This window comes from Dermacentor silvarum, chromosome 4 (assembly GCF_013339745.2).
Source record: "Dermacentor silvarum isolate Dsil-2018 chromosome 4, BIME_Dsil_1.4, whole genome shotgun sequence".
NCBI classification, from domain to species: Eukaryota; Metazoa; Arthropoda; class Arachnida; order Ixodida; family Ixodidae; genus Dermacentor; species Dermacentor silvarum.
This window is the reverse complement of record NC_051157.2, coordinates 2,650,376-2,672,455: the sequence shown is the minus strand read 5'-3', so window position 1 is coordinate 2,672,455 and position 22,080 is coordinate 2,650,376. Positions and strand designations below refer to the sequence as shown.

The 22,080-nt window shown below is 50.0% G+C and overlaps 1 protein-coding gene across 6 annotated transcripts in view; it reads right to left on the bottom strand.

Moving 5' to 3' along the window:
• Positions 1 to 22,080, bottom strand: part of LOC119448018 (fat-like cadherin-related tumor suppressor homolog) — a 653,800-nt gene that overhangs the window by 130,712 nt on the left and 501,008 nt on the right. For all 6 annotated transcript variants that reach the window (XM_049666727.1, XM_049666730.1, XM_049666726.1 and 3 more), the window contains 3 exons: positions 18,903 to 19,060; positions 12,262 to 12,717; positions 5,643 to 5,783 (listed from right to left, as the gene is read on the bottom strand). In XM_049666727.1, coding sequence (XP_049522684.1) covers positions 5,643 to 5,783; positions 12,262 to 12,717; positions 18,903 to 19,060 — 755 coding nt within the window. The remainder of the gene's footprint in view (positions 1 to 5,642; positions 5,784 to 12,261; positions 12,718 to 18,902; positions 19,061 to 22,080) is intronic.

Sequence of the window (22,080 nt, the reverse complement as noted above, 5' to 3'; positions counted from 1 at the left end):
AGGAGAAGTTGTTGGCAGAGGAAAAGCTGCCCCCCCCCCTCCCCCCTCTTCCCGCTTTGTTGCTTTCGTGTGGGAGATTGAGTGGCAAGATACGCCTTTGCTGCCGGAGAACAGCGCCCGCCCTGCCTCCCTCCCATGCCCCCATGGTCTTTCGCGCGACGGTCACGTTTGCTTTTTGCCGAGCGCTCGCTCTCCATGATAGCGCGCGGGGGGGGGGGGTTGCCTTCCGTGATAGTGCGCGTCCCCCGCGCGCTTTCGCTTGCGCATACGGTGCGCGGCGACGATTTTATTGCCCTTGGAATCTATATGGAACCTCACGACGACGGCGACGGCAGAAATCCAGTTGAAGTGTCCATATAATTGCAATCGCAATAAAAGCAACATCGAGGTTGCGATTTCGATCACGGCCGTGACTGTCGAATTTCAAACGGGGTAAAATAAAAAAACGCTTGTGTACTTAGATTTAGGTGCACGTTGAGAAATCCCAGGTGGGCAAAATTATTGGGAAGTCCCTTACTACGCCTAATAATCAAATCGTGGTTCTGGCACGTAACAGCACAACACAGAATTTATTATTTTTAATAAGTGAAAAGCAAGAGCAAGGCACAATGTACGATCTTTAAACATCGATAAATGAATACTTCATTGCAGCCATCTAGCCTAAAGTATAAGCCTATGCATTCGACTTGTGCCTGTATAAGTATTGTGGGGATGCGCGACTCTCGCGCATCCCCTGACGTTTTGTCGACATAGCTCACGTCTCCTGTAGTCCGGCTTCTCATCGTGGCTAAGCGCCGGAGGCGGTCGTAGTGGTTGCGGCGCGTTGCGAGAGATGGTGCGAGTGTCGCGGTGCTAATGCCACCGAACGGCGGGGCGACTTGGGAGAAAAAAGGTCGAAGACGCAGCCTCTTGGGGTTGGGATCGGCGAGCGATGCGGATGTCACGCGCATGCCGACTTCTGCGTCGACGTTTCCGGAGTTCGTGCCATCGAATCTGCAGAGGTGGTGCTGTGACCAACGGACGCCAGCGGTGAAACCCAGAGACAATGTCGGCTCGCATGTTGTGGATAACGTGTGGACATTTCCTCGGCGCAGCCACTGTCACATGTACTAACTTTTGTTCGCGACGCGGGCGTTGTTAGACAGTGTGACATGTTTCGCCGGAGTATGTGTAGTGATTTAAGGTTGGGGGGATGTGGGGATGCGCGACTCTCGTGCGTCCCCTGATGTTGTTTTGTCCGCATAGCTCGCGTCTCCTGTAGTCCGGCTTCTCCGCGTGGCTAAGCGCCGGAGGCAGTCGTAGTGCTTGCGGCGCGTTGCGAGAGATGGCGTGAGTGTCGCGATGCTAATGCCACTGAACGGCGGGGCGACTTAAGAAAAAAAAAGGTCAAGGGCGCTGCCTCTTGGGGTTGGGATTGGAGAGCGATGCGGATGTCACGCGCGTGCGCTGATCCACGCTTCGCGAGACCGTCTCGCGTGGCTGGGAGCAGGGCCCCGGTATGGATGAACACAGATAGTTTGAACGCGCCACCGTTGGTGTGACCGTACACATGAACGACTAGGCCATGGTGTCATAGCATGGGGAGAACATATTTGCTCGCTATCCGGTCGCAGTGAGTCGTACTTCCTCGACTTGTCGTGTGCCCATGTGAATGCTTTATGCATAGTAATTCGGCTATCGTGTATTAGTGTATGAAAGGTGCAATAAATGCCCTTTTGATTGTTCGTACTACTGTGTTGTCGTTCCTTTGTCCCAAGAGTGCATGTGAGACCCCACATCTGGCTGCCCAACGTGGACCTCTTGGGGCATCGGACGATAATTTTAACAGTTTTGCTCGGTCTGAGACAACATTTGTTTCAACCGAAGCATAGTCCTAGCGTGGATTTTGATCGCTAGTGTACATTTGTTTCAACCGAAGCGTAGTCCTAGCGTGGATTTTGATCGCTAGTGTCGGCGGCGTGCTTTCTTGAGCGAGGCGACGGTTGCTGTAGCGTGTTTGAACTTTTCAACATGCTAAGCCTTTTCGCGAGTGTTTCGTTGGAGTACACTCGTCGGTACGAGAGCCACAGGGTCTGCATCCTGGGAGAGCGAGGCCTAGCGCCCACGGAGCATTGGCAAGCCTAAAGCGAGTGAGTACGGAAGCCTCGTGGGTGGTCCGAATTTCTTATGTAAATAGCTTCTCGCATCTCTTTGACTTCGGAAGTCGCGGCTCAGGGAGCCGGGTGGCCGCGGGCCATGGGTGCCGCTACGGGCTGACTGGTATTGCAGCCTGGCACCGGGCGCTCCGACACCGTCTGGGACGGTGGGCGCCGTCAACTCGGATGCTGTGTGCACCGAGCGGGGTAGGACCACCTCACAGAGCTAACGTCTCCTCGCAGCTGCCAGTTGTGCCCATTTTGGGGGATGTTTTTTTTTGGAATCTGGTTGTTGTCAAAGTAGCGACGCATTAGGCCTAAGGCTTAACAAAGCCGCCTGTCGCACGTTGAGGGACACAACCTGGTGGACCGTGGTGTTGAGGTGTCGCACTTTGCTTCCCTCATTCTAGTTAGCCTTGTACGAATTGAAATTACTCGTTCGACTCAAGAAAGCAAGCTTTGTTCACGTGAACTTAGCATCTGAAATTCCTTCCGAAATTTCGCTAGCCGGAATTGAACATCGTACCACGTGGGCGATGCGTATGCCGAATTCCTCTCCCTTGCACTACTTTAGTGTTTGTCGAGTGCGTGGAGTGTACACAGCGTGAGCGGAGTCACCCCTGGTTTGCTGTTACCTGCACATCGTCAGCGCTGCTGCCCCTGACTACAATCGAGCTACCCCAGGCGATGCAGATGCCTGTGGCCAGTTCGGCGCAGCGATTTTGGTGTCTGGGAAAGGAGCCGGCAGTCACCAACGGCTACAGTGGCTCTCGCCGGCAGGGCGCGTCGGCGCGAGCGACGCTTGCTCGGGCCGATTTCTGCGTCACCGTTTCCGGAGTCTTGTGCTGTAGTCGTGCCATCGAATCTGCAGAGCTGGTGCTGTTACCCATCCGGACGCCAGCGGTGAACCCCAGAGACAATGTCGGCTCGCATGTTGTGGATAACGTGTGGACATTTCCTCGGTGGCGCCACTGTCGCATGTACTAACTTTTGTTCGCGACGCATGCGCTGATAGACCTTGTGACATGTTTCACCAGAGTATGTGCAGTGATTTAAGGTTGGGGGTTCTTGGTGTCTGTGTGTCTCACAGGAGACCAAACACCGAGGGTTTGAGCTTAGCGAGCCATAGGGCCGCGTCAGCCGTCGCCTCCAGCAAGCTACGCGCGAGCTCAGGCAGGAAGGGGCTACCGAGCGACGCATGCAAAAACATTGTAATGCCCTGAGATAATGAAAACCATTTATTTAAACCATCGGCACCAGCACTGCACAATTGCCCATGCAGCGGGGAAGTGTACCCCAGGGAAAAAATACAGAAACGGGAGCCTATAGCACATTGCGACGAGAGCACAGGCTCAAGCTGGGACATGCTGCTAGGAAAAGTCCCAGTGGCTATGCTACTCGCTTTGGCAATAACCAATGGGTCAACTCGCGAGACCTCGGGCAATCTCCTTCGACTTTCCGCAAGTGTGGCTCGGTGTGGTACGACCTCGCACGAGCGCTAGGCACCGCTTGTCGGCCGCGTAGTGACGTCAGCGCCCCGCCCTCACCGCAAACCACCGCGTGTGGAGTGCCGCCGCTGGAACCGGTTGGGAGCGGGCAGGGTTGGCGAGACGGCAGAACAGGTGAAGCCCGCGCAATGGCGACCGGCGCCTCCCTCAATCCCCCTAAAACTTACCGATTTCTGAAAATTGAATTAAAAAAATTTAGGTCCCAAATCGGAAGTCCTCTTCTAAAAGTCCATAGAATTTAAGTTTCTCTCTCAAATGCAACAAATTTCATTAAAATCGCCCAGTGGTTATCTCAGAAAAGCATTTCTGCGTTTTATACGTACATATTTTTCCGTCCATAAATCGCACCTTTGTACAAGCCGCACCCGTCTCAAAACGATAGTTTTTCCAAAAAAAGAAAAATGTATATATGTCGCACCGGTGTATAAGACGCACCTGTTGATTCAATAAGTGATTTAAAAAAAATTACAGTGACGTTTCACTTCGTGAACCCGGGTCACGCACAAGCGTATGAGGGCCATTCCTATATAATTGCGATAGCAATGATTGGACATTCCAGGCATATTTCTGCCTCCGTAATTGCCGCGATGTTCCGTATAAACTCCAAGGGTGATAACATCATCCCAGCGCCCCATATACTGTATGTGCGAGTGAAAGTGCGCGACGATGAGCTGAATCGCACACGAGGGCAGGAAGGCAGCGCGGAAGGGAGGCAGGGTGGCTTGTACTCTTGTAGAAACTGCGTAGTTTGCACAGTGGCGCGCGCGGTATTCTGAAAGCGATCTGCAGACGTGATGACTTTGGGTTTGGTCGACTCGCAGTTCGCCTGCCGCTGCTTGCGTTGCTGCTCTGTCCTTCTTGCGCGGCACTCGACAACTCGATCACGAGAAGAACTCGGTACTTCCGTAGCGGGCACACAACCCGTAGCAACTACCAGAGGAAATCAACAAAGCACGCTTCGCGTAGCCATCACATCCAATCCGATTTTCACGGCAGTTCTTCCGAGAAAAAAAAAATTTTAAATGAAACGTTCTATAAGAAGCCTCGACAAAAAAATTAAGAAAAAAAATGTGACTTATACACTGGAAAATACTGTATTTGAATAGGCAGCATCAAAGCTGGGCCCGAGCTAGAGCTTCCTCTTAAGTGGCACAAAGAGGGAGAGCGCACATAAGCTGCACTTTGTGAACATGTACTATGAGGTCAGGCTGTGATCAAGGGCGCGATCTTGTACGCGTTCCAAAATGGAACGGAGGCGTTCCGTTCCATCGAGCCGCACACGATTGGTCAATTTGAACGTCGCGGTTGAAATTGGCCAATCGTGTGCGGCTCGATGGAACGGAACGCCTCCGTTCCATTTTAAAACGCGTACAAGATCGCGCCCCAAATCATGGAAGCTTTGTGGTTGAGTCGGCGACGTGGCCTTTGAGATTGTACCATCTTGGAGGCCACACCAGTGAATTTGCTGACCAGTAGTGGTGGGGTAGCTACGAATGTGTGAGCAGACGACGGCAGCCAAGAGAGTGACTTCTGGTCACGGTGCTTGCAGGTGACACCTCAAACTGCCTCGGACAATCCTCGCGTATAAAGTGACTGTGACGTGCCCTTTTGTCAAAACTGGTCAGACTGAAAGCCGTGGATGGTTAGCAGACAATCTGGGACTGTATAATTGAAGAGGCCCACTGACTAAACTGAGTACAAAAAGTGCATGCCAAAGTAAAATCAACTACGTGAAGCAACTCTGCATGAGTTACATGTAGGTCATTGTCCTTCAAGGGTTGTCGCATAGGGGAGCAAAACCAAAGTACTCCATAAAAAAAAAAAGAAAAAAAAAGAAAAACTGAGAGAATGCAAATCTTGCTTCGACATGCTCTCTAAAACTGCTTTTAAACTGGGCAGAATGGGTCTGGGCAGAAAGAACACAAGGATGCGCACAACAGCATGAAGCCCTGCCCTGCTGGTAAAGCAATTGTTGAGCAAGACTCTCAGCCCATAGCACCTGGTAGGGGGTCAAGCAGTGGCAGTGACCATCCGGTTGGCACAGGCCTCCATGAAGACATTGGTTGGGTTGGCAATTTCCCGGCTCACAAGCTCCATCAGTGCACTGGCCCTCAGCTACTGGATCCTTGCACTGCGGGCCCTGCATGAGGTAGTAAGGTCTAACTTCATTTTAATGAACTAATGAATATAATAAAGCAATTTTATTTTCCCTTGTAATTCCCACAGACAACCATGCATTTAAAATGGTTTTAACAAAGCAAAATGTCCTATAAATGGATACAATAAACCTTTTTTTGAGCTCATAACAAAGACATCACCTTGTAGTATTCAGCAGTTGTGTTTATATGACCTAGATGGTGCTAGGCACGCGCCTTATCCCATCAGCTGAAGCATGCGAATGTATATATGGTCATCACAGACTAATAAATCTGAGTGTTGTTCGAGGTACGGGCTGGTGTGGTTCACTTCGCGTTTCTCCGACGCCTGCGGCGTAGTCGGGTAGGGCACGACGGTGGATACAACAGTTGGCGACGAGAATGAACCGTCCTGGACCTGCTACGCATGGTAGGGAGCTACAAGAATGCTTTTAAGCTTTGCCAATGAGCCGTTGTGCAGCCGAGGACGACGGATCCTGCCCGGACGCAACTAGCGTTGCGCCTGTGCCACGTCCGGCTGTGCAGCGCGTTCCGTTGACGAGGGGTGAAGAGACCGAAAGCGGAAGCAATGAGCTTACATCAACTGCCCAAGTTCCTGCCGATGCTCGGGACGCCCGCCATTCCTTGGACGCAGTGCCACCGCCTGTTCAAGAATTATCTCGTGGCGTCTGAGAGCGACGCTCACCCACCTGCGCGTCGTAAAGCTTTGCTACTGCACTGTTTGGGTACTGAAGGCCAACGCTTGTACTACGTATTGCCGGAAAAGAAACCGTCGACGCCGCATGCAGAGGAAAAGGACAAAGGCAGCACGAGCGACGAGTACGATGCAGCAGTGGCTACGTTGGATGCTTACTTCACTTCTAAGACGAACGTCGTCGTGGAGCAGCATAGATTCGGACAGCGTGTCCAACTGGCTGGGGAGACCGCAGCAGCGTTCATCACGGCGTTGTGCAAGCTGGCATCACGGTGTTGTGCAAGTTGCGACTTCGGTGAGCAAGTTGATGATTTCATTCGTGACCAACTTCTAGCGAAAACGAGAAACCATGTTCTTCGGGAACACCTACTTCTAGAAGGCACTTCGCTTACTCTTGAACGTGCGCTGGCTATTGCGAACAATATTGAAGAAGCTACGAAATACTTGCTTGATCTGCAGTCAACGGCTGCGAGCATTCCAAAGGTGGAAAAACATCAGATTCCATGCTGTACAGAAACCAAATTACCGCTACCGCAGCAGCACAAGTCTTGTTTTCGTTGCGGGTCTTTGCAGCATCTTGCAAATTACAAGAATTGCAAGGCGAAGAATAAAATATGCAGCAAATGAGGCAAACGAGGACATTTTCAGCGTGTCTGTAAGAGCGGCATTCCAGACGAGCGGGCCCTCGCGGTCCGAGAAGTCGATACCTGCAGTACATCCGGTGACCTCAACGTCTTGCTTCTCGCGCGGCCGAGCAAAGCAGGAATACACATCCAAGTCCTCGTGCAAGATGTATCCATACGTTTCCTTGTAAATACGGGCTCTGCTGTCTCGATTCTGTCCACCGTCAGTATTCAAGTTTGAAAGGCCTTTCCATGCAACCGACATCAGCGTCACTTTACAATTTTTCTAGGCGCAGAATCAGCACAGAGGGGTGTTTGATAACGCCAGTCGTCTTCCAGGGTGGACACGTCGAGATACTTTTCTACATCATGAACACTGACATCCTTGGCATCGACGCCATCGAAGCACTGTGGCTGCATATCAACGGTATGTCATTGCAATGCACCCACATTAAGCAAACGTCACAAGGCCTTGATCAGGAACTGTTTTGTCAGTTCTCGCACTTGTTTGATGGGAAGTTAGGTCTGCCAAAAAATTTTGTTCATAAGGTCAAGATAAGAGAAGGAACCACGCCTGTCGCTGCTAAGTTACGGCGCATACCATTTTTGGTGCGAGATCCGGTACGTGAAGAGCTGCAGCACCTTGAGCATGATGATGTCATAGAAAAGGTTGATGCGTCTGAATGGGTACCGCCAATTGCAGTAGTTGCAAAGAAAAATGGCAAGATAAGAATTTGTGATGATCCGCGCGAACCGAACAAAGCGATTGTTGTTGACAAATTTCCGCTGCCGCACATGGAAGAACTATTTCACAAACTTCCCGGTGCAAGGTATTTTACCAAGATTGATTTAGCAGCCGCTTACCACCAAGTTCTGCTGAGTCCTGAAAGCAAAGAATTGACTACTTTCATCAACGATAGTGGGTTATACAGATTCAAACGCATCTGCTTTGGCCTTGCACCGGCACCATCTGCCTTTCAGAAAATGATGGTCACTATTTTGCAGAACTGCAAAAACACTTTGTGCTACATTGATGATGTCATTGTGTATGGAATCACACCTGAGGAACACTTCAGAATGCGAAACAAGTCTTGCACTTGATTGCAAAGTCTGGATTGAAGCTGAATGACAAATGCACTTTCAATGCGTCACGTAGTAGTGACGCTTAAGAAAACAGTCGCAAAACTGGGTATGATGAAACTGATTCTTTATTGGGCGAACCTGTGCCCACAAAAGCAAGCTACACTCGAAGCACAATAATAGCGGCGAACACAGTCGGCGATCGTCGAAATCTGATCAGCGGCGAAACGCGTCGGCTTTTATACCTGAGTCATCGAAGAATCTAGATTAATGCCTGATGCCCGCGTGTCTTCCAGAAAGTTCTAGACAATTCGTGTCGGTCATACAATCAGATAACATAAGCGTCGATGAAAACAGGCAATGGAAAGAAGCATCGATAAAGTTCTAGAAACTTCCGATACAGGCGCGTCCTGCGCCGAGCGATAACGTTTAACATTTGTTAGCCGGTGGAAAGCAGCCACCGGTGAAAGATAAACATGTATACGTGTCAATGTACAAGAAATAGACTTCCTTGGTCACAGTATCAATCACGGGGGATACACCCTTTACAAAGCAACATCGACTCCATCGACGCTGCGCCAGCAACAACAGATATTGGCACTTTGCGCTCATTCTTGGGCATGGTGGGCTATTACGGCAAGTTTGTGCCTGATTATGCAGTGCTTGTCGAGCCTCTTCGCGAGTTGCTACGTAAGAATACCCCATTCACTTGGAATGATGCGAGACAAGTTTGTTTCGAGCAGCTGAAATGTTCCTTGGCCACAAGATGTTTATGTACTATTTTATCCTACGGGTGACATTACTGTCACTACAGATGCCTCGTCCATTGGTTTAGGAGCGGTGTTGTAGCGGACAAGAAATGATGAGCTTGTCACGATTGCTTTTAAAGACGATAGTCTTTCTTGGGGAACTTAAACGCTGAAAATTTGGTCTGTCTGTCTGTCTGTCTGTCTGTCTGTCACCCGATTCAGCCACCCGGCCAAAGTTGGACCACTTGCTTACCGCCCACACTACTTAAACTGGTACGGCTGTTCATACTTGTGAACGTTATCAATCACAAAGTAAATATTACGCATATCTGAGGCGCAACATCACTAGGTAAGTATTAGGAGGTGTGTTCCTTTAATAGAAAATACATAGATATGTAACTCTAACGACCCTAGTTTCTTAAGCTGCGCTGAAAATGCCATGCTATGCGCGCCGCCGAACGACGTTCCCCGACTGCACGCCGACGAGCGCCCTCTGCCATGGAGGAAGGAAACCCTCTGCACAAGCTCATGTTTCCCGATGTATTGCCAGATGGCGTCCATGTCTCACGCAGCGCCTCCTCAATTTTATCAATGCCAGCCAGATGCGGCCGATTCAACATAAAGGAAGCTCTGTCTGAGGCAGGGCAAAACATAAATGTCCGCTTGATGAAATAATGCGGTAAAATGAAATCTGTTCAAACAAACCTTCATGCCAGGACGGAAATGGTACGAGAACAGCATCACGGGTGGCCGCGGATCAGACCAGCACTCATGTAGTACGGCCGGCAGAAGACTATCGTCTTTCGACGACATTTGCAGCGAAGCACGCAGATACGAGGCAAATTTTTGCTTCTCGCAGACTTGCCCCACAGGAACAGAAATACTCCGTTGGGGAACTGAAGGCCCTTGCTTGCTTGTGGGCATGCGAACATCGAAGAGTATACCCTTTGGGGTCGCCCATTCACATTGCGAATCGACCTCCAGGCTCTGGTCACACTCCCGAGTACAAAAGGAGTAGGTCGACGTCCGTTTAGGATTGCAAGGTGGCACGCCAGGCTGCTGGCATACAACTTTACTGTTGAATTTCAGAAGGGTGACAGGAATACTGTTGCTGATGCTCTTTCAAGAATGCCCCTCCCCGGTCATGTGGACGAGGAAGAGAGAGAGGAGAGCGTTTGTGTTGTCTCAATTTGTGTTACTCATGCGGAGTTTGTTGTTTAAATAATGCAGGACCCTCTGCTTCAACAGGTCATAAAGTGGGCAACGTCGGGATGGCCTACAGTGAAGATGTTGCCTCCAGAGGCAGTTCCGTTCTATCGGGTGCGGGCTGAGCTCTCAGTCGTTTGAGAGACCTCCTGCTTCGTGGAGACAAATTCGTCGTACCTTCGTCCCTCGTAGCACGGCTCCTTGACGCAGCCCACGAGTCCCATCCGGGGATAACAAGGAGAAAGCAGCGACTACGTGAACAATACTGGTGGCCTGCTATGTGCAAGCAGGTAGAACAATTTATTGCATCTTGTGGGGTATGCCAATCAGTTGACAAGCCTGCAATACCGGTGACACCACCTCTGCCAGCCAGTTGCATTCCCAACGGCACCATGGCAGAAGCTAGGAATTGATATCGTGGGCCCTTTTTCCAATGTGCCTGCAGATTGCCGTTTTGCCATAACGGCCATAGATTATTTCAGCAAATGGCCAGAGGTTTGTTTCTTGGCGAAAGTGACTACCGCAACAGTCATCCCCTTTCTTCGAAGCATCTTCAGCAGGGAAGGATATCCTGACGAGATTGTTGACCACGGTCCTCAATTTACAGCCTGTGAGTTTGACAGTTTTCTTAAGGAACGCAGCATCGCCCATGTGTATTCGGCAGTCTACCATCCCCAAGCCAACGGTCAAATAGAAAGGTTTAATCGGGTACTCAAAGAGTATGTTCAAGTCTGCACACGAGAACATCAGCCTTTGAAGGAAGCTATTACCGACCCCCCCCTACCTCGGAGTCTACCGTTTCCCGCCGCGTGCCACCACAGGAGTGAAGCCTTCCGTCCTTCTTCACAGCCGTCACCCAAGAACGAAACTTGATCTTGTAGGAGGGCCAGTTGAACAGTTTATTTAAGACCCGCACGCAGCGTTGAAAGCCGTCTACAGCAGTGTAGCGCAAAAGCAACAAGCAAGTAAGTCCTACACTGACCGTCGACGAGCTGCGAAGCATTCTCTGTTAACAACGGGTCAATCGGTTCGAGTCAGGTTGCCAGGTCATGTGCGTAATGGTGCTTTGAGCTACTCAAGCCCATTCACCATTGTTGACCAATGTGGCCAAGACACCTACAAGCTGAAGGATGAGCGAACTTGGAATCGGGATCGGCTGGTACCCTGTCCTCGACCAGCCACACCACCTACAGTTGCAGAAGGCTGTTCACCTGAAGCAGTAACACCGTTTGGCGAGCCACAGCAGGAAAACGTAACACTGTTTTGCGAGCCACAGCAGGAAAACCATAATCCACCTCAACAGCCATCTGTGCGGACACCAGATGAAGGGGACATTCCGGAACTGATGCGTTTGACAAGGCAAAGAATATCACCAACGTGGTTTAAAGACTATCAAAAATATTGAGTGCTTATAGTATTTCCAGTTGTTAATTTGTTAAGTAACTCTTTTGAGGGGGGGAAAATGTGGTATTCAGCAGCTGTGTTTATATAACCTAGATGGCACTAGGCACGCGCCTTATCATGTCCGCTGATGCATGCACCTGTATATATGGTCATCACGGACTAATAAATCTGAGTCGGGCCAAGGCACGACGGCGGATACAATACACTTTGCACTGAAATCTGGTGGCTCATAACACTTCTTGTAACTTATCCAATGCAGCAGTTCAAAACTCCCGAAGAGCTGTTGGCTGTATCTGGAAGCATGACATACGGCCAAATCTTGAGGTCATGCCTACACTCTACCAATGCTGCCTACTATGCTCTATTTCACACTTTGCAGGCAACGCTGTGGAATCTACCCAAGTAGTGAGGTCACACAACAATGCGGTTGTTTTTATAAGAACCCTCAGTTGTCAGCCTTTTATCTCACTGCCCTGTACTTTGCTGCTTTTTAGTTCTTGCCTCGTGTTAGCTACCCTTTTCTCCTCGTGTTGCACTCAATTCACTTGTCTAGAAATAGTTAACACACAAATACCCTTGTAGCCACATGGCTTTCCCACTGGCAAGGTCAGATCCACCTAAGCATCACCCAATGTTAAAGTGTCCAGTATGAAAATAATGATAGGCTCATGTGACAGACGGGAGTGAATTAAGCGCCACAGCCAACCTGAAAGTGGGTGGGACAGGTGCAGGTGTAGCCAGTGGTGAGCAGAGGTCGGCAGGTTGCCCCATTGAGGCACGGCTGGCTGCCACAGGCATCCACAAGGTGGCAGGAGAACTGGACATTGGCCAGCCGACGCAGCTGTGCGTGGCCAGCAGGTCGCAGATGCAGAGGAAGTGGCTGGCCACCAACCTGTGCATCATCCAGGCAGCCAACAAGGCCTGCAACAGCGGGTGCCCCGCCCAGGTGCAGCTCACGGCCCTCGAGGTTCAGCACATCGTGGGGCCCTGGAGCGGCACCCGAGGCCTCGTAGCGCATGTCAACAACAAGCTGTGCACTGCCTCCACGACGCTCAAGGCGCAATGTGTGCCAGACGCCATCATCGACACGGCGGCCAGCCACACGCACCAGGCCCTCACCACTGCCACAGTCAAAGCGGTACTGCACATATCCTCCTGATACCTGTACATTCAAAATCAGCCTCATTTGTTATGTTTTCAGCAGTTGTTACATTAAAGCACAGTGTATTTGGTCATCGCACATACTACACCAATTTTACCAGACATTGCACTCTAAAAATCACAATCCTTTGTAAACTACTTGTGATTTTTTCTGTCTCTAACTGCAGTTTCATTACCGTGGTGGTGACAGTTGTAGAGAAAGAATAGTGTCTTGTGGAGTACTTCCATAACCTCTTTGTTGCAAGAAAAAAGATCATGCTTGCATATTCAAACTCACAAGCAGCCACTAACTTGTATTACGGGTTGCTTGGCGATGATGCACTAGTATAGTGAACTTAAATCATTTTTGAAATTTTAATGAGACTACCAGGTTTAGAGGGAACATTTGGCTGTTGACCATTACTCACGAGTCCTTTTGCACATTTTTGGTGCTAGAACCTCTACTGTGTTGTAATCGCATGAAACGTGCCTGTGCTGCTTATCTGTCCCTTTTCCGTTCAGTGCGCAGACTATGCACGCGCATCCTTTGTTAGTGCTGTTCCCTTTAAAAGCACGGCGACCAAGCTGTGTTGTGTCATGTGTTGTACTGCCGTCATTTGAATTAAACGGCTTTTTGACATCTGCGTCGTCCTTCATAACATTGGCGACGAGGATGGGATAAGGCGGCACAGAAGCTATGGCCACCACCTTAGGAAAGCTGCTGGAATTCTGCCTGGACACAGGCAACATCGACGTCTACCTAGAAAGGTTCGAGCTGTTTGCCAAAGCAAACGAAATAGACGCCGGGAAGAAGCTTGAAGTCTTCTTGACCGTCCTAGGAGAGAAGGCCTTTGTGACACTGCGTAGCTTAATGCTACCGAAAACGCCTACCGAGGTTAAGTACGAAGATGCCACGATAGTGTTGCAGCAGCACTATGCTCCAAAGCGGTCTGTGGTCACCGAGCGATACCACCTCTACCGACGGAACCAGGAGTCAAGTGAAACTATCGCACAGTTTCTCGTGGAATTGAAGAGGCTCGCCGCGACCTGCTCTTTTGGAACTTTCCTACAAGAAGCTCTATGGGACCGCCTAATTGCTGGATTACGGAGCGACACCATCCGATGCCGTCTTCTCTCGTTGCCTAACGACGAGGTCACATGGGACCGGTTCTGCAAGGTATCCACCGCCATGGAAGCTGCACAGAAGGATACCCAGGACATGCTCGTCGACAACGCTGGTGCCAGCAATGCGGACGTGCACTGGCAAGGGCCCCCGGTTAAGCCCCACAAGCAGCAACCGACAAGGCAACGATCATCTAGCTACGAGCTTACCCCAACAAGCAAGGTACCTGAAAAAAACTATACGAGAAAAATGACAAGAAATAAGAATATGTGGTGACTACAGAGTCACGGTGAACCAATCCATCGAGGTGGATCACTATCCCTTGCCACTTCCAGAGGACATTTTTTGTTTTAGACTTGACTAAAGCCTACTTACAGTTGGAGTTGGATGAACATGCCGAAGAACTTCTAATGGTTAACACGCACATGGGCCTCTTTAGGTAGCGGTGATTGCCGTACGGCGTTGCGAGTGCACCAGCCATGTTTCAGGCAGTGATGGACTAGGTTTTACAAGGCATACCGGGCGCCGCCTGTTACTTGGACGACGTGCTGATTGCTGGCAAAAACCTTGCTGAGTGCTACAGCCGAACGGAGCAAGTGTTAAAGGCACTAAGTAAGCATGAAATCCGAGTAAATACGGCGAAATGCGTTTTCTTTCAAGAAAGAGTACAATACTTGGGGCACAAGATAGACCAACACGGTCTCCATCCCACAGCGGACAAAGTGAAAGCAATCCTCGAAGCACCAAAACCCAGTAATGTGAGCCAGCTGCGGGCATTTTTGGGCCTAGTAAATTTCTATGCAAAATTTTTGCCCAATTTGGCCGGGCAACTAGAACCGCTTCACCAGCTTCTACGCAAGGGAAGCATATGGGAATGGTCATGTCAGTATGATGAGTGCTTCACGCAGTGTAAGCAATTGCTAAGTCAAGAAACTGTATTAGAGCTGTATGACGTGAAAAAAGAAATCCAGCTCACATGTGATGCTTCTGCTTACGGGCTGGGTGCGGTGTTATCGCACATAGTGAATGGTGTTGAGCGTCCAGTTGCCTTCACTTCCAGATCAATGACACAAGCGGAAAGAAACTATGCACACATTGAGAAAGAAGCACTCGCCATCATTTTTGGCATTAAGAAATTCCACAAGTATCTTTACGGCCGCAGCTTCAGTATTATCACTGATCACCAACCCCTCACGATAATATTTGAAGGAAGGCATCACTGCAGTGCTGTGGCAGCTGCGCGAGTTCACCGCTGGGTCATTTTTCTGTCGAACTACCACTTCCACACTGTGCACAGATCGGGGACAAAGATTAGCAACACTGACGGCTTGTCGCGCCTACCATTGTCTGAAACCGCTGACGATGCAGATGAAATTTTTTACTTTTCCCCCGTCAGAGAATTGCCTTTAACGGCAAAGAACATCGCACGTGAAACGTCTAAAGACGCTGTCTTGAGGGCTGTCTATGAAATGACTTGGCATGGTTGGCCGCGGTCTGTGGATGAGCAGTATCAACCATTCTTTGTAAGACGGTTTGAGCTTTCTGTGGACGATGCATGCTTAATTTGGCAGAACCGAGTGGTTATACCCCACACTCTTCAGGAGGAAGTGATGCCACTTTTGCATGAACAGCACATCGGCATCAGTAAAATGAAGGCCCTGGCAAGATCAATGGTTTGGTGGCCCGGGATCGATACCTGCCTCGAACAAACAGTAAAGCAACGTCACATCTGTCAGAGTGCGAGACCAGTAGAGAGCCAGTGCCACTGACTCCGTGGAGGTGGTGTACGAACAGCTGGGAGCGAGTGCATCTCGACTTTGCAGAAAACGAAGACAAAATATTCCTGGTAGCAGTTGATTCCCACTCCAAGTGGGTAGATGTGAAAATAATGACTTCTACTACGGCGCAAAGGACTGTTGAAACAGTAAGGTCGTTATTTGCAAGCTATGGTCTGCCTCTGGAGATAGTTACTGACAATGGGCCACAATTTTGAGCAAAAGAGTTCGCTAATTTCTTGCATGCAAATGGCGTCAAGCATAAATTAAATCCGCCGTATCATCCCCTATCTAACGGCGCAGCGGAACGTGCAGTGCAGACTGTTAAACAGTCATTGCTGAAACAGCTGTTGGAGGATGAACGGAACAAAAGTGCCAGGTGCTTGCAACACAGAGTTGATAACTTTCTTTTTGCGTACAGAACTGCGCCGCATACGTTCACTGGTAGAACACCAGAAGAATTGTTTTTGAAGAGAAAGTTACGCACAAGGTTGTCTCTGCTTAAACCAAACATGGAAGCTACGATAATGGCCAAGTCCGAGGGGGAAGTGCGCAGCGCAAATGAGCGTAGGGGTAAACCTAGAGCATTTTCTGTTGGCGATCGTGTACTAGTGTGCACTGTTCATGGGGAACTTGTGAAGTGGCGGCCAGCCGCCACGTTTGTGAGTGTGAAATCTGCTGTCACATACTTGGTGTACGTGGACAAACAAACATTCTTCTTTGAAGCACGAGGAGCGTTTGGAAGATTGTGATGATGCAATTCATTTCTGCATGCCAGTGATATTCTGGGAAGAGAAAATTGCCCATTGCAACCAGCAGTGTCGTCACCGCAGCAGCCGCAAGCCCCTTCTGTACTTAGATGCAGCACTCGGGTGACGCGTCCACCTGATCGACTGATGCACGACCGACTGTGATTTTGTTTGGGGGGGGGGGGGGGGGGGGAGTGTTGTAATCACATGAAACGTGCCTGTGCTGCTTATCTGTCCCTTTTGCGTTCAGTGCGCAGACTATGCACGCGCATCCTTTGTTAACGCTGTTCCTTTTAAAAGCACGGCGACCAAGTTGTGTTGTGTCATGTGTTGTACTGCCGTCAGTTGGATTAAACGGCTTTTCGACATCTGCGTCGTCCTTCATAACATACTGCTTTAAATCTATTTGTCCAACAAGTTCAATACTTTCTTGACACACTTATATTTGACACACTTAACGTCCTAGCCAAAAATGTAGTACAGTGTAGACCGCTTATAACGTAAGTCACCCGGAGTTGCGAATATCCGCACTATAACCAAAGCAACAATTTTCAAGGCAAAACATGTGCACCGAGCCACCACGCATATGCGACAGTCGAGGAATGCGGCTAGAACGTTTGCATTCAATTTACAGTCGAATCTTGTTAATTCGAACCAAATCACGCGGCGGTGCCTCCGACCGGCATTGCTCCGGCACCGCCATAGAGTACAAGCTTAGGAGAGAACCCTCAATGTCATGCGCGAAAAAAAAAAAAAAAAAAAAAAGCGGCAGAAATTTCACCCTCTCTCAAATGGCAAGGTCGCCGCTTCTGCGTTGCGCTGGAACATGCGTGTACGTGCCGACGTCTCAGCCACGCTACCGTAGCCACGTGTAGAAAATGGCAGTGTACCCTTCTTTCTCCTTTATGCTTCCTTGCATGCTGCGGCTATGGCGCAGAGGGAAGCAGCGGCGCTGTTGCAGGCCGGCCAACGAAACTGCCCCACGCCGGCAAACGCCCGCTTCCCGATAACAGCAGAAAACGAAACTTCAGGGAGCTGGCGCCGGGCCAGCTGGAGCGGCGGCGCGTGCACGGCGGCGGGCGTGCACGGTGACAGTCGAAAGTGAGGGAGCTACAAGGGAGGGCGAGGGGAGCCACCAAAGCGGTGGAGTTGCCGAGGCGAAATCCGCTTCCCTGCCGCCCTCCTCCCTCAGATTCCACAGTCTCCGCATGCGCCCTTCGCCGTGACGTGTCGGCGCCGCCCGCTCCCTGAAGTTTCGTTTACTGCCATTATCATGAAGCGAGTGTTGGCAGTTTCGTGGCGCTCGCTCGCTATGCGCGCCGTGATATTTCACAACTCGCACTCAAGATTCTGGTTTCAGCCTCACTGGCTGTTCGTTTGCACCACGTGCCCTTCTCCTCCACTTCGTCTCTCTTTCTTCCTCGAGCACTCCTTGGGGCGCCCGTTTGAGGGAAGCGTTCACCGTCTCCGCTGACTTCCGTACTCCCAGGCAGCCCCATTGTACCGAGTATTTCGTTTCCCGCAACTGCACTATAAGCGATACGTGTATACATGGAGTGCTATGGAAAAATTAACGGGAGTCTGAAAAGACCGCACTATATCCGGTCCTGCACTATAAGCGGTTACGTTATAAGTGGTCTATACTGTAATTAGCTTTTCAAAGCCTGTACACTTTTATCAGATTCAGTGCAGTGTATCATCACCGGCACTCTGTAAAACAAGCTACTTGCTGTGTTCGTGCAGTGGCTATATGGCGCTCTGCTGCTGAACGCAAGGTCGCAGGTTCAATTCTTAGCCGCATTTCAATGGAGACAAAACGTAAAAACGCTCAGGTACTTATATTTATGTGTACGTTAAAGGACCCCAGCTGGTCAAAATTAATCAGGAAACCTGGTGTCTCTCGTAGCCCCAGTGTAACTATGGGACGCTATGAATAAATCAATGAAGACAAGCTAGCAGCCCCTAGGCTTTGGCGTTGCGCTGCTAAGCTACGAATCAAATCTCAGCAGAGGCGACAGCATTTCGATGGGGGTGAAATATAAGATAGCCCGTGTACCCTGCATTGGATGCACGTTAAAGAACGCCAGGTGGTCAAAATTAACGCGGAGTCTCCTACTACGACGTGCCTCATAATCATATTTTGATTTTGGCAAGTAACACCACAGAATATAATTTTTAGCCCCTAGAGAGCTTGAATATGAAAGTGTAATGTCTTTTTTCACAACTAGAAGATTTTGAAAGTGTTCCACAAGAGACTACGTTTTCGAAAATTTTTCTCTGCGAAAGGTTTTAGGTCACCACAGTGATGCTAAAACTACAGAGACAAGGAAAAAAAAGTTTGTCCAAAAGTAATTTACGAGGATGAACAGTGGGAAAAAGATTTTTAGAAAGAAACTGGAGATGAGTCTGGGAGATGATTTGGCGTGGAATGACTCATCAAAGGAACAACTATGACAGTAAATAAGATGACCAGGCATGTTTTGACCAGGCACAATTCTTGATTACACTTTGGCAGGACTACTGTCGCACAAATCAAGTGTTGTCAGGAGATGGCACCTGCCTCGAGAATGGCGTAGTCCCGTGGCCCAGAGGTGTGCAGCAGGGTTCCACTGGGTTGCAGGGTGCGCAGCATCACTGAGAAGGAGAGCCGTCGATCCAGAGGTTGTGACAGCACATAGTGTGCATAGCTCTGGCCACCGAAGTAGATGGGCCGTTTCTCTGCACAAGATACACCACAACTTGGCAAATAACGCATTGAAAGTGTTAAATAAACAGCGTCCTCGCAAGTTTATGGTTCACAAAATAGCACTGTGGTTTGAAGCATGACATCCTGCGTATTCATACTGCTGCGTAGGTGTGCCATAGGCACCAGGTGGCCTAGAGTTCCAATGGCAGCAGTAAGAGCCGTGGCATGCGATGCAGATGACGGGCCAGAGATGCAGAATGCGCACATGGCGCTGCCAGTGATAATGCACTGCGGTTTCAAAAACCTGATGTGGAAAACACATTTTCGTGTACCTGCTTTTGAGAAAGGTCACCACTTGCATAAAGCCGGTCAGTCACATTAAAGGGACCCTGAAACGATTATGACGATGTTGTACAAACGTACTGAGTCATTCAGGTAGGTCCTTCTGATCATTAAGTGACACATATAAGCGCTCTGCGTAAAGCGTGTAATTTATTATAAGGTTCTAAAAATGGACATAGCTACCGATCGCAGTAGCGCCGCTCCCCTGAGTTTTTAGCCACCCCACCCCCATTGACACGTGTTGTCCATCTGACGTAAGTAGGGCGAGTTATCCGACTGACTAGCCATGGCGTGTCATGGATAACTTTTCCAACTTTACGGTGAACGAATGTTGTTTGTAATAGTTGGAATGTTGGTTAATTTGTTCCTATAAAGGAAAGTTACAGAAAGAGAATACACAACGACAATTTATCACTACACTAAAGCATTTTCACACAGCAACTGTTACAGCTTGTGTTACAACGTGCTCCGTGTTGACGTGAGCTGCATGGTCAGTGTTGGTCTCGAGCTTTCTTTTCGCGGACACCCCGGTTTGTCCTTATTGCGCTGTGGGCTGCAAACGTCACGATCGGCGGTATGTCAAGCTACGACGTCGTGACCCTCAGCAAGGTAGCAGACGAGAGGAGTGGTTGCAGCGCATCGGACTGTGGGTATCCAATCAATGCCAGGATCTACGTGCTTGCGGCCATCACTTCACGTCGGAGGATTACTACCATAATAGGAAATTTTAGCATGTCAGGTATTTGGGTAAATGCAAGCACAAACAGACTGGGCATTCTACCGGATGAGCGGAGGCGCAAACGTGAATGGCCTGCACAGTGCAGCCATCTGGTGGCACAGAGTTCAACCACACAAAACATAGAGCTAATACAGCAGTAATCAAGTGTATTCTACTTTGCTGATGGTGCAAGCTTTCAGCAAGAGCAGAATCGTGAACACGTCTTTTTAAATGTTTAAAATGTTTTACATTTGGTTACAGCAATACTAGCTCTGTATTTGTCTGGTTAACTTCTGCACCACCAGGTGTAGACCACTGCTTGCCTGACAACAGCCAGTGCCTTGTGCTAGTGGCACGCCGGCACCTCATGCTTTACCAAGCCAGTTTAAAGCCAGTAGGGGCCTCCTCGCCGCTTCAGTTGTCTATGTCATCTGCTGCGACATTAAAAATGGTTCAGAAGAAAGAAAATTTTGTATGTTCTAAGCTAATGAACTTGGGACAGGACCTCTGAAAAATTTGTATTATCCTGAAATTTATATCAAGCCTAACTTTATCACCAAGATTCCACTGTATTCCTATGCAATGTATTGCTAGCAATCCTACAATTTTGTTTTTTGCATTGTCAGCATGCTCAGACAACTTGTCAATTAAGCATCGCCTGAAAATAATACCAGCTTTATATCAAGGGTATGCGGTAAATGATAATTGCCAAACAAAATTCCCAAACTTCGGCTGGTAGTGATCTGCCACAGCCCTTGATCACCTATATCGTCTCTTTCACCGGTGCTGTTTTTGCCTTCAGATGTCATCATTCATCGTTGCCTCATGCAGTTTTTCAAATTCGAAGTGGTGCTGCTGCCATTCTGGCTCTCAATGGCGAAGCTTGTGGGGATTGGCACTGGCGCCATTGCGCAGGCTTCACCTGTTCTGCCGTCCCTCACCATAGCCGCCCGCTCCCAACCGGTTCCAGCGGTGGCACTCCACACGTGGTGGTTTGCGGTGAGGGCGGGGCGCTGATGTCACTACGAGGCCGCGTCGGCTGCTAGTTACTGAGCGTGGCTCTTTTATCTCCGGGACCGGCGCGAGGTACGAACATGCTTTCCTCACGTCTGCCGACACCTTTGTGACTAGGACTTGAGCTTGGGCACGGTGCCTTTGCCCGTGCGGGGAACGCGTAATTTGTGCTGATTCTTTTCCAGACGCTAAGCCGACGAGCGGTGCCATTAGTGCTCGCGCGAGGTTGTACCCCGCCGAGCCGCACTTGCCGAAAGCCAAAGCCGAAGGATATTGCCCGTGCTCTCGCGAGTTGACCCATTGGTTATCGCCAGAGCAAGTAGCATAGCCGCCGGGACATTTCCTAGCGGCGTGTCCCAGCTTGAGCCTGTGCTCTCGCCACGACGTGCTATAGGCGCCTGTTATTGTATTTTCTCCCTGGTGCGGGACCCCTTTGGCTCCCCTCGGTGTGGGCGTTTGGGCAGTGCTGGTGCCGACGGTTTCAGTAAATTGTTTCCGTCAACTCAGGACTTTACTGTGTTTTTGCATGCGTCACTCGGTAGCCCCTTGCGGCCTCTGAGCTCGCGCGCGAGCGGTGCTGGAGGCGACGGCTGACGCGGCCCGGTGGCTCGCTAAGCTCGAACCCGCGGTGGTTGGTCTCCTGTGAGACACCAAGAACCCACAAGTAGGCCACAAAAGTCGGGTGCGCTTGCCGTGTGACGCGCTCGACTTTCTCGGCGTCGGTGGCGAGAGGGCTCGCAAGACGATAAAGTTCGTCCATCGCTCGAACATACTCCAGCAGGGACTCGTCCGGATGCTGGGTACGCAACTCCAACTCTCTCCTCAAACGACACTCGTAGTTGGCCGGAAAAATTCCTCGTGGAAGTTCGCGCGGAACTCTTCTACCGTGCGGGCTCTGTGTCCGGCCAGTCGGAACCAACGAGCCACCTGCTCAGTCAGTAAAGCAGGGACCACGCGCGCGAGAAGTTCGGCGTCTGA